Source organism: Phacochoerus africanus, chromosome 4 (genome assembly GCF_016906955.1).
Source record: "Phacochoerus africanus isolate WHEZ1 chromosome 4, ROS_Pafr_v1, whole genome shotgun sequence".
In the NCBI taxonomy this organism is placed as follows: domain Eukaryota; kingdom Metazoa; phylum Chordata; class Mammalia; order Artiodactyla; family Suidae; genus Phacochoerus; species Phacochoerus africanus.
In genome coordinates, this window is record NC_062547.1 from 72,980,981 (window position 1) to 72,995,656 (window position 14,676).

Here is a 14,676-nt window from a genome sequence, read left to right on the forward strand (position 1 = left end):
GGCTCAGGTATTTCTCACTCTGGCAGGTGGGGACTCCCTCAGGTTGGCCCCTGTGCCTTTTTTCATCATGTTTCCGTGTTTTGGGGGGTACTTTCTCTTTACTGGCATCACAGGGTGCGCGAGGCTCATCTTGGTTTTTCCCTGCCCTATCTCTCTAATCAGCCCTTTATCCAAGGAGCCCTGGACCTTTTCATTGGAGAAGGGTATTTAAAAACCAAGATCTGGGAGTTCCCATTGTGACTCAGTGGTTAATGAATCCGAATAGGAACCATGAGGTTGCAGGTTCAATCCCTGGCCTCGCTCAGTGGGTTAAGGATCCGGTGTTGCTGTGAGCTGTGGTGTAGGTCACAGATGCTGCTCAGATCCCAAGTTGCTGTGGCTGTGGCATAGGCCGGCAGCTACAGCTCTGATTAAACCCCTAGCCTGGAAACTTCCATATGCCTCGGGAGCAGCCCTAGAAAAGGCAAAAAGACAAAAAAAAAATTAAAAAAAAAACAAAAACCAAGATCTGGTAGCAAAGCATGTTCATTGTTCCTGGGGTATCGCTGCTTTACTCCCCTAATGTGACAGATCAGGGAGGTTTGTGCATGTATACTAACACCCCACCTATGTTTATTCCTGTATCTGTCTGTATATACATTGAATAAACGTCAATTCATGCCAGCACCCCCACCTCCAGTCCAGCACCACTGGGTTCTTTCTAGCATCCCCACCCCTACCCACTGCCCCCCCCCCTTTTTTTTTTTGGCTTCCCTGGGGCATATGGAATTTCCCAGGCCAGGATCGAATCTGAGCTGGAGCTTTGACCTGCGCCACAGCTGCAGGAATGCTGGGTCCTTAATCCACTGCTCTGGGCCGGAATCAAATCAGCACCTCCACAGACAGAAGCCTAACCATTAACCCACTATGCCAATGTGGGAACTCCCCCACCTTGCTTATTTAATTTCTTTCCCTAAAGGGAAAAACCTGGTTTGCCTTACCTACAATATATTTGCTTATGTATTTAACCTTAGTTTATCTGGAAAGTAGTTTCAGAATCTCTAACCAGTATTCCTGAGAAGTAAATTTAGTGTCTTAGTGCAGCTCTGTTTTTCTTTGGCCTTCCAGTATCCAGTTAAAACACTGCTTTTCAAAGTCATTTGTGACCGCTCTTTTCCTCCATCTCTGTTGGTGTGGTTGTCATACATTTGTGTACAGTTAGATTCATCAGTCCTGGGTCCCTTCCCCCGCCCATCTGGTTATCATTATCATCATTTTAGTTTGTTGTCAGTGAAGTTCATTCTGCGTTTTCATGCATAAAGTCATGCATCGACCACAGTGTCACCATACAGAACAGTTCCAACCTCCCCACAACCCCTCAAAGCTGTCCCTTTGAAGTCAGCTCCTCCCCTACCCTCAGAGCCTCAAAACCACTCATCTGTTTTCCATCCTTATAGTTTTGCCTTTTCCAAAATGTCATATAAATAGCCTCATACACTATGTAGCCCTTTGTGTCTGGTTTCTTTCACTTAGCAAGATGAACTTAAGATTCATCCATGCCGTTGCATGAGTGAACAGTTCATTCCCTTTTATTGTGTGGATAATACGGCATTTGTTTGTCCATTTGCCGGTTGAAGGACATCTGAGTGGTTTCCAGTTTTGGTGATTATGAATACAGTTGCCCTAAACTTTTGCACACAGGTTTTTGTGTGACTGTAAGTTCATTTGCCTTGGGTAAATACTCAGGAGTGGGGTTTCTGGGTGATCTGGTACCGGTGTGTTTAACTTTGTAAGAAATGGTCCCCCACCATCTACAGTGGCTGCCGCTTGGCACCCTCACCAGTGGTGGAGGAGGGGTCTTGCCAGCCTGGATAAGGTCAGCTGTCCTTTTTTTGCCTTTCTTGGTGGGCGTGTAGTGGTATCTCTCTTCTTTAAAAAACTGGTATACTGAGACATAATTTATGTACTGTATAATTCATCCTTTTAACCTATACATTTCACTGTTTTTTGTTTGTTTTTTGTATATTCAGAGCTTTGCAGCCATCACCACTTATTCCAAAACATTTTCGTCATCCCAAAAGAAGCCCCGTCCTCATTAGCAGTCACTCCCCTTAACCCCCTCCCCCAGTGCCTGGCAACAAAGAATCTACTCTCTGTCTCCGTGGATTGGCCTGTTCTGGACAATTCACATAAATGGAATCACACATTCTGTAGCCTTTTGTGTCTGGCTTCTTTTATTTAGGGCAGTGTTTTCAAGTTTCATCCACATTGTAGCATATGTCAGTGCTCCCATTCCTTTTTGTGGCTGAATATACTCCATTCAAAATGCATTTTTTGTATCCATCCATCAGTTGGTGGGCATTTGGGTTGTTTCCATCTATTAGCTATTTTGCCTACAGGGTTTTTTTGCGTGTGTGCATATATGTTTTCATTTCTCTTGGGTATGTACCTAAGAATGGAAATCCTGTGTTTAACTTTTTGAGTAGCTGACTATGTTGACCGCAGCTACTGTACCATTTTACATTCCCACCAGCAACATCTGAGGTTTCTAATTTCTCCACGTCCTGAGGGTCACACTTCCTGTCTCTTTCATTATAGCCATCCTGGTAGATGTGAAGTATCTCATTAGGTTTTTTGTTTGTTTGTTTGTTTTTTGGTTGTGCCCATGGCATGTGGAAATTCTTGGGCCAGGGACTGAACCCATGCCACAGTTGCAGCCTGTGCCACAGCTGCAGCAACACTGGATCCTTAACCTGCTGTGCCACATGGGAACGTCCTCATTAGCTTTTGATTAGCATTTCCCTGATGGCTGATGACACTGAGCATCTTTTCATGTGTTTGTTTGCAACTCATATTTTCTTGGGAGAAGTAGCTGTTCAGAATTTTTGCCTTTAAAAAAAAATTGAGTTAGTTGTTTTCATTGTTGATTTTGATTAGTTCTTTAAATTCTCTAGATATAAGTTCTTTATCTGGTATATTATTTGTACATATATTCTCCAAGTCTGTGACTTGTCTTTTCATTCTCTTAATGGTATCTTTTGCCCAGCAAAAGTTATACATTTTGAGAGCCTAATTTATCATTTTTTTTTTTCTTCTATGGATTGTACTTTGGGTCTGGCAAAGGGAATCTTAGAACCTATGAGTTTGTTTTTGCAGCCCCCCCACTGGCAGCATGCTCTGAAAGAGCTGTTTAAAAACACAAGGAAATTTCCTGTAGGAAGGTGGTGTCTATAAGGGATGCCACTGTCATTTATTCTTTGCAATTGAGGGTTTTTAGAAAAATGTATTTACAATGAGAAGAAGGAATCACTTTTCTTTTTTGTTGTTATTTGGTTTGGTTTTTTTTTTTTCACTGCAGCTTCATTGATTTTTTTTTTTCATGCAGCAGATATTTACCGAGTCCAGAACACAGTGAGGACCCAAGTGGATCCAGTCCTGTGTGTTGTGGAGCCCCCAGACCATCTGGGTGAGAGGCACTAAATAAACAAACAGCGGTACAGCTTTAGCACCAGTCAGGGCTTTGAAGCAGGGACATGGGCGCTGTCCTACGTCACAGGGACCGTCAGGCCTGTGTGTGGCAGTTGGATGTGCTGTTAGAGCTTCCATGGAGGGTCGAGCACTCGGACTCTTCTGGGCCCATCTGCCTCTTTGGGCGTGAGATCTTCCGGCTCGGCCTCAGAATTCTGGAAAGGCGCCATCTCATGCCTGTCCCAGATGGTTTTGGGGTAGCATTGCGAAGCAGCCCTGGCCCAGCCCTCCCTGGGAGTAGTTCAATAGCTGCCGAATAGGAAGAACTTGTCTGTGTCCTGGGGAAGCACGGTTGGTGTCTAAGGGTCAGGGAAGCATCCACATGAGAGTGGGCTTGGTGGCTTGGTCTTGCATGTGAGCACATGTGGGAGAGCTTATCTCATTTTTTTTCTCTTTCAAATTAAAGCTCATTGCCTCTTGGTCCCAAGTTTCTGGCTTGGAGTGATTGGTGAGACCAGGAGAGAAGAGAGTCAGTTGTAGGGTGGGGACAAGAGGTTGTCTGAGTTCAGAGAAACCTGGTCCGTCATTTCCCTAGTCCACATAGGCTGGCAGCCTCTGCCTGTGCCCTGGAGACGTTTGTTAAGGAATGGATGCAGGTGTGGGCACTTGGTATTGAACCCTCAGCTGGGCCACTTGGGGTGTGAAAACTTCCTTGCAGCTGACCTTGATTCTGTTTCTTCTGATGTCTACCTCCCTTTATTGTACCATCAATTTTTTTTCCTTTTGGGTTTTTTGGCCATACCTGTGGCATGTGGAAGTTCCCCAGGCCAGGGATCAAACCCATGCCACAGCAGCGTCCCAAGCCACAGCACTCACAACGCCCGATTTCTCAATCTGCTGAGCCACCAGAGAAGTCCTGTACTGTCAATTTAACAGCACACTTCAGGAGGAGAAAGAAACATAAAAAGGGTGCATGCTGATGTCAGGGGAGAGCCTGATTTTCAGAAACATAAAACATGAAGTTTATTTTGGTTGTTTTCTGCTAATATTAGACATCCTCCCTGCCCTCCCCCTCCCACAACAGACTATTATTGGTCAAATGAGCCCTAACCATCACTAACTTTCCATGACTTTCCTCAAATGCCGTTATCTTGAGTCACAGAAAGGGCATTTTGGTACATTTTGTTAGGAGGTTTGCATGGTTTTATTCAGAAAAGGTTTTTTGTTAAAGTCGTCAAAACAGCAAGGCTGAGCCGGAAGCCCTCAGAGGCATCTTTGATGCCTCCCCTCTGACTTGTGTTGGGGGGATAATGACATAGGTGGTGTGGCAGGACTGGTGACCTGACCTGTCGGGGGAGGTGCTAGGGCCCCCAGAGTGGAGGTGGCTTTGGGCTGCTACCTTGCTTGCTGAGGCTGGCCATACTTTTCCCACTTGCCCTCAGTTTATTAAGGCTCTGCAGGTGGCAGTGGGCCTTGGGTGATTAAGGTGGAAACCCAGACTGTCCGAGTTCAGCACATCTCTCCTGCGGTTGCCATCCTCTCTCCCCTCGCCCCGCCCCTGTGGGCTCCCCCGGCCCTGGTGCTTTGCAGAGTTCAGGAGGCGGGCAGCCCTTCGTGGGCGGCTGCTGGCGGCTGTTCTGCGCCAGGGACAATTGCTGGTGGATTGCCGAGGAGCCCAAACAGAGAGGACATTGTGTGAGGATACCAGGGAAAGGTCAGGGGGCTGTTGAGTTGTGACAAGCCGCATGGGTGCCGGCCAGCTGTGCCACTCAGTTAGTCTCCCTGTAGCATCCTTTTGTTCCTCCATGTGGGGCCCCAGAAACATCTATATTTCCTAGAGGTGGGTGTGGAGCCTGGGAGAGAAGCACCTCAAAAGAGGAAATGAGCCAAAGAAGAGGTGCAGCCTGACCCACATGTGTAACTGAATCAACTGAATCATTTGCACTGTCACCCCCCAAAGTGAGGGGGGCGGGCAGTGGTGAGGGAGGCCTGTCCACATCAGCCAGGGTGCTCTCTCAGGTGTCAAACTTTGGGTTCAAACAGCCTCAGTCCTCAATTGAGAGAGGTGGTCCATGTTTTTGCATAACTGGCTCTTGTGTCTCTTTGTCTCAACAGCACTGGGGGCATGGAGGTGTGGTCTCTTTTGGATGGGGGCAGTGAAGTCCGGGAGGAGACAGATAACTCCTAGGTCCCCTTTAACTCCAGCACCCATGGGCTCATCCTGGGATGCCTCATCCTTCCTTCTTTTTTGTCTCTTTTGGTCCAGATTTCTTTGTCAAATTGCCGTCTCATGTGTATGTTCATATTGCTGGCTCCTTTCTCACCTTTTTTTGGTGTTAGGCTGAGGATAGATCATTAAGTGAGGGCTCCAGATAATAGACGCTAACTTTAAGCGGAAAATATTTGTTTCCAGAGTTCCCTGGTGGCCTTGTAGTTAAGGATTTGGCATTTTTACTGCTGTGGCTCACTGTCATTCCTGTGGCTCAGGTTCAGTCCCTGGCCCGGGAACTTGTGTATGTCTTGGGTATGACCAAAAAATTTTTTTTGTTTCCATACAAAGTTCTTTAAATTGTGTTTTCCTTCCTGCTACCTTTTATTGTTTTTGTTTGTTTGTTTTTCTTTGTTTGGCTGCACATGTGGTATGTGAAAGTTCCCAGGCTAGGGGTCACACTGGAGCTGCCCAGCAACGCTGGGTCCTTAACCCACTGAGTGAGGCCAGGGATCGAACCTGTGTCCTCAAAGAGACTATGTCAGGTCTGTAACCTGCTGAGCCACAAAGGGAACTCCCTGTTTTGGTTTCTAATTTTTTATCAATACACGAATATATTCAGGTTACCAAAAATTCAGACAATACTGAAGCATGCAGAGTGAAAAAAAAAAAAAAACTCTCCCCTTTCCACCTCTGTCTGCCACTGTTTTTGCTCTTTCAGGGGTGAGCAGTGGTTATGTGTCTCCGGCTCTTCCCCTGTGGGTGTTACATTCATGTGCAAGACTTTGTTCTAGAGCCTTGGGCTTCTCTCCTACTCGAGGTTTCGCTCTGGCTGTCCTCCCTGGGAGGCAAGGCTTGGAACTTTTCCACATCCGTGTGGAATGATGAGTGCTCGTATGTGGTGTGGTCTGTTACCCCATTTCACAGGTGAGGAAGCTGAGGCAGGAGCTGGTAACATAACCTGCTGGATGTTACCCAGCAAGCACAGCAGCCAGCGCTTTCCAAAGTCCGCCTCCTCGGTCACTGTGTTCCCTCTGAGTACCTCTCAATGGGCATGGACCATTATGTTCAAGAGTTAAAGGTCCATTTTCAAAGAAAGAAAATGTCCCTGGCAACCCCGACATCCAGACATAGCCCCATACTGACAGGCGTCTCTGGCTGTGACCCACAGTGCTCTGGTGACCGTCCCCATGCACCTGACCCAGGCAGGTCTGAGTTCATGGTGGCGTATCCTCCTGGCCTGGGTAGAGCAGGCTCAGAGGCAGGGAGGGCCCAGCAGGGGCCACCCACTTCTTGCTGCCAGCCAGAATCACAGTCTGCTCCCACCTTCCCTTTGCACCCAGAACCCTGTGGTTTTCTTTCTCTTGCCAAGATTCAGCGAGGTCAAGTGGCAGGTCCAGTGTCACAAAGCAAGACAGCAGTGAAGCTGCTTTGGCATCCGGGAGACCTCAGGCCCCAAAGCCTATGGTTTCCAGCCCACGTCGCCCTTTTCTTAACACTTTTTAAGTTTTTCTCTTCTAACTGTAAAGGGTGATATATGTGGGTTGCAAGGAATTAAAGCCTCTTCCTCAGTCTACTTCCTTGAAGTAGCCGCTCTAACCACTATCAGTAACCTTCCAGAAACAGCTTTGTTTTGGTCCCATGCCCACAGCATGCAGAATTTCCTAAGCCAGGGATCAAACCTGCGACACGACAATGGCCTGAGCCACAGCAATGACAATGCTGGATCCCTAACCCACTGAGCCACCAGGGAACTCCAAGAAACATTTTTTTCTGTGTGTGTGTGAGAGAGAGAGACAGAGACAGAGACAGAGACAGACACATACAGAGAAGGGGAGAGGGAGGGAGATAGAGAGAGGTGCGATTTTAAACTAAACACCTGTGGGCCTTCCTCTGTCAGTACATGGCCCTGCCGAGTGCCTGTGCTATCTGTGTAGGTGCCCTGTAGCTCAGATGAGCTATGTCTTCCCCTGCTGAGTGGCACTGTCGCTGCTGTAAGCTGCCTCAGTGGCCCTCCCCAAGCTTTTGTTAACTAGGTCGGTAGGCTCGATCTTGGAAGTGGAATTTCAGGTGTTTGCTTTCAGATGTATTTTTCCATGTTTCTTCCTTTGCTCTCTTTCCTGGGCAGGAAAGCACCCTGTTCCAGTTGGCCATGGGCCAGGGACCGGTGGGCTGGGCTTGAGGAGCTATGTGTGCAGGAAGAGTAGGGCCCTGCACATGACCGGGACTGCAGTGTGGTTCTGTGTGGCCTTGGCAAGTGATTAAATACCATGAGACCTCAGTTTCCTCTCCTGACAGGTGGTGAGAGCAGTGACTGATGCTTAGAGCTTTGGCGGATGAAATAGGGTGCCTCATAAAGCCTGTTGCAACAGCGGCTGGCCCCAGGGAAGGCTGGTGAGGGCTGCTGGTGGTGGGGTGGCGCGTGGCCCTGTGGCCACAGAGGATCCTGGGGGACAGAGCTGAAGGGTGGCACTGGGCCTGCCTGCCCCCTTTCCCCAGTACCAGGATAGAGTCAACTCATATAGGTAGTCAGTGGGTGCTTGAATGCGAAGCTATGAGCAAGCCTGGGGTGGGGCCGAGCATGTGTGTTTAAACTTTTAAATATAGAAAACCAAAAAAATATATATAGAAGTAAAGAGGCCAGCAGAGCAAACCGTCACAGCCCCCATGACCCAACTTCAGCTGTTACTCACCTGTGGAGTGTGCTGTTTTCTTCTCTGCTCCCAGGATATTTTGAATCAGGTCATAGGCATCCTTTTTTTTTTTTTTTTTTTTAATCTGTAAATATTAATTTAAAAATTTTTAATAGGTATTTTTACTGGGCAAAAAAAAAATCAGATACCCCACCCTGCATAGTCCTCCTCCTTTTCACCCTGAGCCACTGTTGTTCTTCCTTGTACAGTGTGTGTACCTGTCAGATAAACATGGCCTCTGGTAGCAGTCCTTGTCCTACGTGAAGCAGCCTGCTTGGGTATCGTACATACTCTTCACACGGGGATGCCATCACCATGGCAATCGGCAAGTCTTGTTCCTGGAACCACTCAATCTAAAATGACTTTTGCACAGTGCCTTGGTTGTCACTGCCGTGGCAAGGGTTCAGTCCCTAGCCAAGGAACTTCTGTGAACCGTAGGCTCCACCAAAAAAAAAATGACTTTTGCAACTACATACGTATGTACATACATACATACATAAAATGACTTCTGCATGTACCTAATGTCTAACTTTCTCTTGGTTTTTACTAAGTCAAGGGAGAGAGAGGCACATGGACTAGAAGTTTAATCTAAGAGAGGATGTTTGTTTAATTATTTTGCCCCTTTGTGCAAATATTAATTTTTTTTTTTAGGACCTCACATGTGGCACATGGAAGTTCCCAGGTTAGGGGTCACATTGGAGCTATAGCTGCCAGCCTACACCACAGCCACAGCAACACCAGATCTGAGCCATGTCTGGATCCTTAACCCACTGAGCGAGGCCAGGCATCAAACCCCACGTCCTCATGGATATTAGTTGCATTCATTACCGCTGAGCCACAACGGGAACTCCTGTAAATATTAGTTTAAAGTAATATTAATATTAATCTGTGTCTGTAAAAAGATAAGACTTTTAAAAAACCCAAACCTAATGCAGTATCGTCATATCTAGAATTAATAAATTAATAATTCTTTAAATCATCAAATACCAGTGATGCCAAATTTTCCCATGTTGTCTGACACATATTTTGTAATAATTTGTTCAAATTAGGATTCAGATAAAGTCAGTGCATTGCTATTGATTGTTGAATCTCTTAAGCTTTATTAATTTTTTTTCTCTCCATTACTCTCTTCTCCCCCACCCCCCGCAGAGCATTTTAAGAAGCTATATTGTTGTCCCAAAGGGCTGTTGCTGACTGCAGCCCTGTAAACTGGCAATTAGGTCTAGTGCCATGATCAGATTCACATTTACCTGGTTTTCCTTAAAGCTCAGCATATGCAAACCCCGGGGCCTCTCTCAGGGACTGTCAAACATGGGCAGAGAAAACAGTGAGGAAACAGCCCTATTGGCGAGACTGGGAGTCTTCTCTTTGACCCTGCGTCCTCCGAGCCATCCCTGCTGCAGAAGAGCCAGGCCCTGGAGATGGCCCTTGCCTTGGCCCTTGCCGGGTCCAAGGTGGTGGAGGGAGCATCTAGAACTTAGGTCAGCTAGGCCCAGGGCTTTGGGCTGTTTGCCTGGATAGGCCCCATGGCCCACATTCCCTGTGCTGTGGATAAGTGTGTGTGCTGCTGGCTTTGGGTGCTGGCACCAGTTTGGCCAGTTCCTCTGCATCTTAGTTTGCTGAGGCTGGAGAAAGAAGCTGGCCTATGGCCAGTGGCCTGGGGAGTGGGTGACTGCCCATGGCCTGGCCTGAGAACACTTGAGGCCTTAACACAGAGAGGGGTCCGGCTAGAAAGGCTAAGGATGTTACTTCTGGGATTGTCGTCCCCACACACCTTGAATTTGGCCACTCCTCACCAGGTGTGCTGCTGGCGGTGTTGCTTGCGCCTCAGCTTTCTCAGGAGTTTCCCGGGACTGGGCAGGAAGTAGTCCACCAGCCTCTTGGAGTTCCTCAGCTTCTCAGGCCCGGGCACTTGTCCTGGGGGAGGTCCGATCATCAGTGTGCTGGGAGGCACGTGTCAGCTGCAGGGCACATACTGGGTGCTGGGGGTGGGGTGGAGAGGCCTCTGACCAGCCCAGACTCCGCCCCTGGCTCTGCTCCATACCGCTCACCTCTGTGAGTCTGTCTCGGGCCAGTGTGTTGCCCTGTTTGGTTTGTGTGGGTGTGAGAACCCGCTCCAGGAACCAGGGGTTCCAGAGAACACCGCCTGCCTGGGGTGATGCTGGCTCCCTGTTGGCCAGCCTCGTGGCACCAGGCATGTTATCCGCCTCTGTTTCAGTTTCTTCATTTGTGAAATGGGGACAGTAAGAGCACCTGTGCTTTGGAGCATTCATGTTATGTGCTTGGAAGAGTGCCTGGCCTGGCAGCAGCAATGCTCTGCAAAGTCATGTTATAGAGCATTGTCAGTGTCACATCAGTACTTCTGAGGAAGGGAGAGACCCCTCCTTGGCCCTGGCCTTGCTGTGAACACACAGCATCCAGCAGACACAGGTGCCTGCTCAGTGCTGCCCCATAGGAACAAAAGGAGTCCCTTTGTCCAGCGGGGTGGGTGGACAGACAAGAGACATCTATCCTGCGCACCGTGACGAATGCTGTGATTGGGGATAATGGTCAGAGAAGGCCCTTGGAGGGAGGCCATTGGCAGGTTTTAAAGGAGTGGGTTGGGGGTGAGCCCTGAGCCAGTTTAAACTCTGTGGATTGAAGGGGGCTGCGGTAGAAGCAGCTGGGTCACTGGGGGGCGGCAAGCGGTCTGGAGGAGAGTGGTCTGGGGGGATTAGGGGGGTCGGTTGAAGAGCCTGAGTGAGTGGAACAGCTGGACCTGCCTGGCACCTGCACCACCAGGTTACGGCTGTGTGGGCAGGGGTCACCAGAGAGGGTGGAGACTTGAGGAAGGCCTGGTTCTGAGCCTCTGGCACCTGAGTTTGGCAGTGGGTAGAGTCAGAGTGTCCCTGTGAGCCCCATCCTTGCCTGGGGAATCCTGTGCGTGTCCCATCTATCTGCTGTGTCTCCTCGGGGCTCCTCAAGCCTCCATCTCTTCCTGGTGAAAACAGCAAGCAGTTTCCATGTCTTGATGGTGCAGAGCTGAGCACTGTGGCTGTGTCTCATCCTCCCCATGCTACAGGTGAGGCAGCCAAGGCCTGGGAGAGCAGGCCTTGTCCTAGGAGAGCAGGCCCCAGGCCCAGCCTGGCCCTGTGCCTTACAGGGTGGGGACGGGGGTGTCACTGGACAACCTGCTACCTGTCCACCTCCCCTTGCTGACACCTGCCCTTAGCTGAGTTCCTCCTCCCAGCCCACAGCCTTGCAGCCCTGTGTCCACTCAGAAAGCAACCAGGGAGAATTTGAAGCCCCTGCAAGAGCAGATGGGGTGATGCACCGAGCCCCTGGGAGCCGTCACCTGGTGCCAGTGGTCTTGGGACTGCCGCCCCCTGCCTGGGTCATCCTGCAGCGAATCCCAGACACTTTCATTTCACGTGTCAGTGTTTCAGATGATGTCTCTAAAAGATACAGACTGCTTTTCAGCAGTCCAGCAATACTGTTGTCAGGCCTGCAAATGAGTCCTTAATCTTGAGTCAGGTGTTCAGAGTTCTTCTCTGTCTGAATCAGGATCTAGGTTAGACCCACATGTTGTGATTCAGGGCATTGTGAGTCTATGGATTCTCTTTCTACCATCTCTTTCTTTTTTTCTCTTGGCAATTTATTTATTGAAGCTCCTCTGTGTATTTGTCCTGAAGAGTTTGGTGCCATCTGGCTTGTCACTGCCCTCGTCCCCGAGGTGTCTGTATTTAGGACAGTGCTCCAATCTGTGTCTTTCCTGCCAAGGTGAACTTGAATCTGGAGGTGAGATCTTCCCCAAAGGTGGTCTGTGCTTGTGGTGTTGGCAGAGTGGACAGTGCCTAGATTACTAGTCCATCAGTAATCATAAACTGGTGAAAATCTCATTCCTTCTTCACAGATCAGCCAGAATACATTTGTGCTGTCCCCCCCCACCCCCACCCCCGGTATGTTTACCTGGCGGAAAAGTAGGACAAATGCTGGATGCCCCTCCCCTTTTGTTTACAGTTTCAAGCCTCTGGGTCCAGCTCCTCTCACGGAGCATCATGTTTTTGATTGTCATCCATGTCGCATGTCAGTGCTTCGTTCCTTCTTGTGGCTATCATTCCATTACATAGGTGGACCACAGTATGTTCGTGCATTCACCTGTTGATGGACACTTGCATGGTTTCCACCTTTTGACCACTGAGAGTGATGCTGTGGACGTAGGTGTGTGTGTTTTTTATGTGAATGTGTATTTTCATTTCTGTTGGGTGTACATCTAGGAGGGGTATATGGATCATACAGTTACTCGACAGTTAACTTTTGAGGAACTCTCACACAGTTTTCCAAAGGGACCACCATTTTACATTCCCGCTAGCAACAGCACAAGGATTCTGGTTCCTCCACATCCTTGTCAGCACTCATTTCCCTTTTAAAAACTAATTGCCATCCTAGTGGGTGTGAGGTGGTATTCTGTAGTTTTGATTTGGTGGTGAGCATCTTTTCATGTCTTGACGGCCGCTTGTATGTCTTTGGAGAAATTTCCCTTCCAGGAAGGAGCCCAGGGGTTGAGGCTACAGGATCCTGGGCCTCGAGCCTGGGGTCCAGTCTCAGCATAGGTGATCAGCAGCTGTGAGTCTTGGCACCTTGTTCTCCCTGTCGGTGGGCCAAGCACCGTGAGGGTCGGAGCGCAGAGGGGTGTGTGTGGGACCCACACCATCAGCAGGGCTGCTTCATTAACCCCCTGAGAACGTCATCCTCATGATCCCTATTTCTGTCTGCTCTGCTAGGTCCTCTGCAAATAGTGACTTAATACATTTTGGGTGAGCAGATAGATGAGAAACACACAGAGGGAGGTGGAAGAGGGTCCAAGGGGAGGAAAGGGCAGGCCCGGCAGTGGGGAGCACGGCCACGTGTCCCGTGCTGTCCCTGAGGCCTCCTGCCCACCCCTCTGAACCGACTTCCTTGTTTTCTTTGTTTAAGGAGGAGCCAAGGAAGGTTTGCTTCACCTACGACCTGTTCCTGAACCTGGAGGGCAACCCGCCTGTCAACCACCTGCGCTGTGAGAAGCTCACCTTCAACAACCCTACTGTGGAGTTCCGGTACAAGCTTCTGATGGCCGGCGGGGTGAGTGTGCTGCAAGCACGTGGGTCCCACAAGGCTCCCAGTGCTGGATGGCATTGGTGCCGGGGGTGCCCAGGGCTCTCGGGGGCACATCTCTCCAGTGTGTGATCGGATACCCGGCAGCTTTGGATGGGACCTGGGTGTCCCGAGTCTGTGCTAGGCGTTGTCAGCTGTGACAGTCTCTAGTTAGCCCCATAGCTTCTTGTTGGCTGTGAGTAATTAGCATCTTCCTCCATGGAAAGGGGGCAGGGATGGGCGTGAGGCCAGCCTGTCAGCGTGGTGAGGTGCTGGAGCCAGTTTTTAACCGGATCAGCAAGGCTGCGCTTGGGCCGAGTCATCTGGGGAGGCAGCAGCGGCTCTGTATGGGGTTTCCTGATGATGCATGCTCCTGGCAGTTTTGTCCTTGTGACACAGGCCAAATAAAAGGGTCAGGTCTCTGTAGTGACCTGTGTGGCCAGTGATCCCAGTGTGGTGGTGGAATTCCAGGAGCACGTGTGGGGCTCTCAGAGAGAGCACGTGGGTCTGGTGTGGGTGGGCTGGCTGGTTGTGGGGGAGGGGCACAGTCCGGACTGTCTTCACGGAGGTGCAGGTGGAGCACACGGGCATCCTGGAGTCACAGCATCTGCCCTGGTGCCAGCCAGTGCCTGTGCAGAGGAGTCGGGTCGGGGGTGTGGGTGGGTGGGTGTGGTGGGGGCAGGCCCACCTCCCCAGCGCACATAGGGAGTTTGGGTTGGGTTCGTTTGGGCCTGGGGAGCAAGTCCTTTCCTATTCATTGCATTCAGTTGGGTCTTTCCATACATACTTTTTTAAAACTATGAGAGCCAACATTTATTCATTGCAGAACGTTTGATTAAGTTCTGCTGTGTTCCTACTGAAAGAATAGTGTGTGAGTCTAATCCACATGATGGTTGATGGAGTCCAGTGACAGAGCAGAGGGGTACGGGAGTGGGTTTACACGGATGTCCGCCTGGAGTTTGCTTGGGAGTTCTGGGAGAGCCACGGAAGCAGGCCAGGCTTGCTGTGTTCAGTAGTCTCCCCACTGGCTCTGCTGCTCCGCCTTGTTTTCACTGCCAAGTATTTTCCAAGGTATTTTCCCAAGGTGTTCCTGGGTGTTCCCCAAAGTTTCCATAGGTCACTCTTCTCCAGGAGACAGACACACAGACAGAGCTCTGAGACCCAGGGACCGAGTCCTTGGCCCCCTGTGTGGAGATGTTTTCTTTGCTCTGAGGA

General features: G+C 49.7%; 1 protein-coding gene across 2 annotated transcripts in view; it reads left to right on the forward strand.

The window, feature by feature from the left end:
* Window positions 1–14,676, forward strand: part of MLLT1 (MLLT1 super elongation complex subunit) — a 66,704-nt gene that overhangs the window by 34,862 nt on the left and 17,166 nt on the right. For both annotated transcript variants that reach the window (XM_047777360.1, XM_047777359.1), the window contains exon 4: window positions 13,306–13,449. In XM_047777360.1, the coding sequence (XP_047633316.1) occupies window positions 13,306–13,449 (144 nt within the window). The remainder of the gene's footprint in view (window positions 1–13,305; window positions 13,450–14,676) is intronic.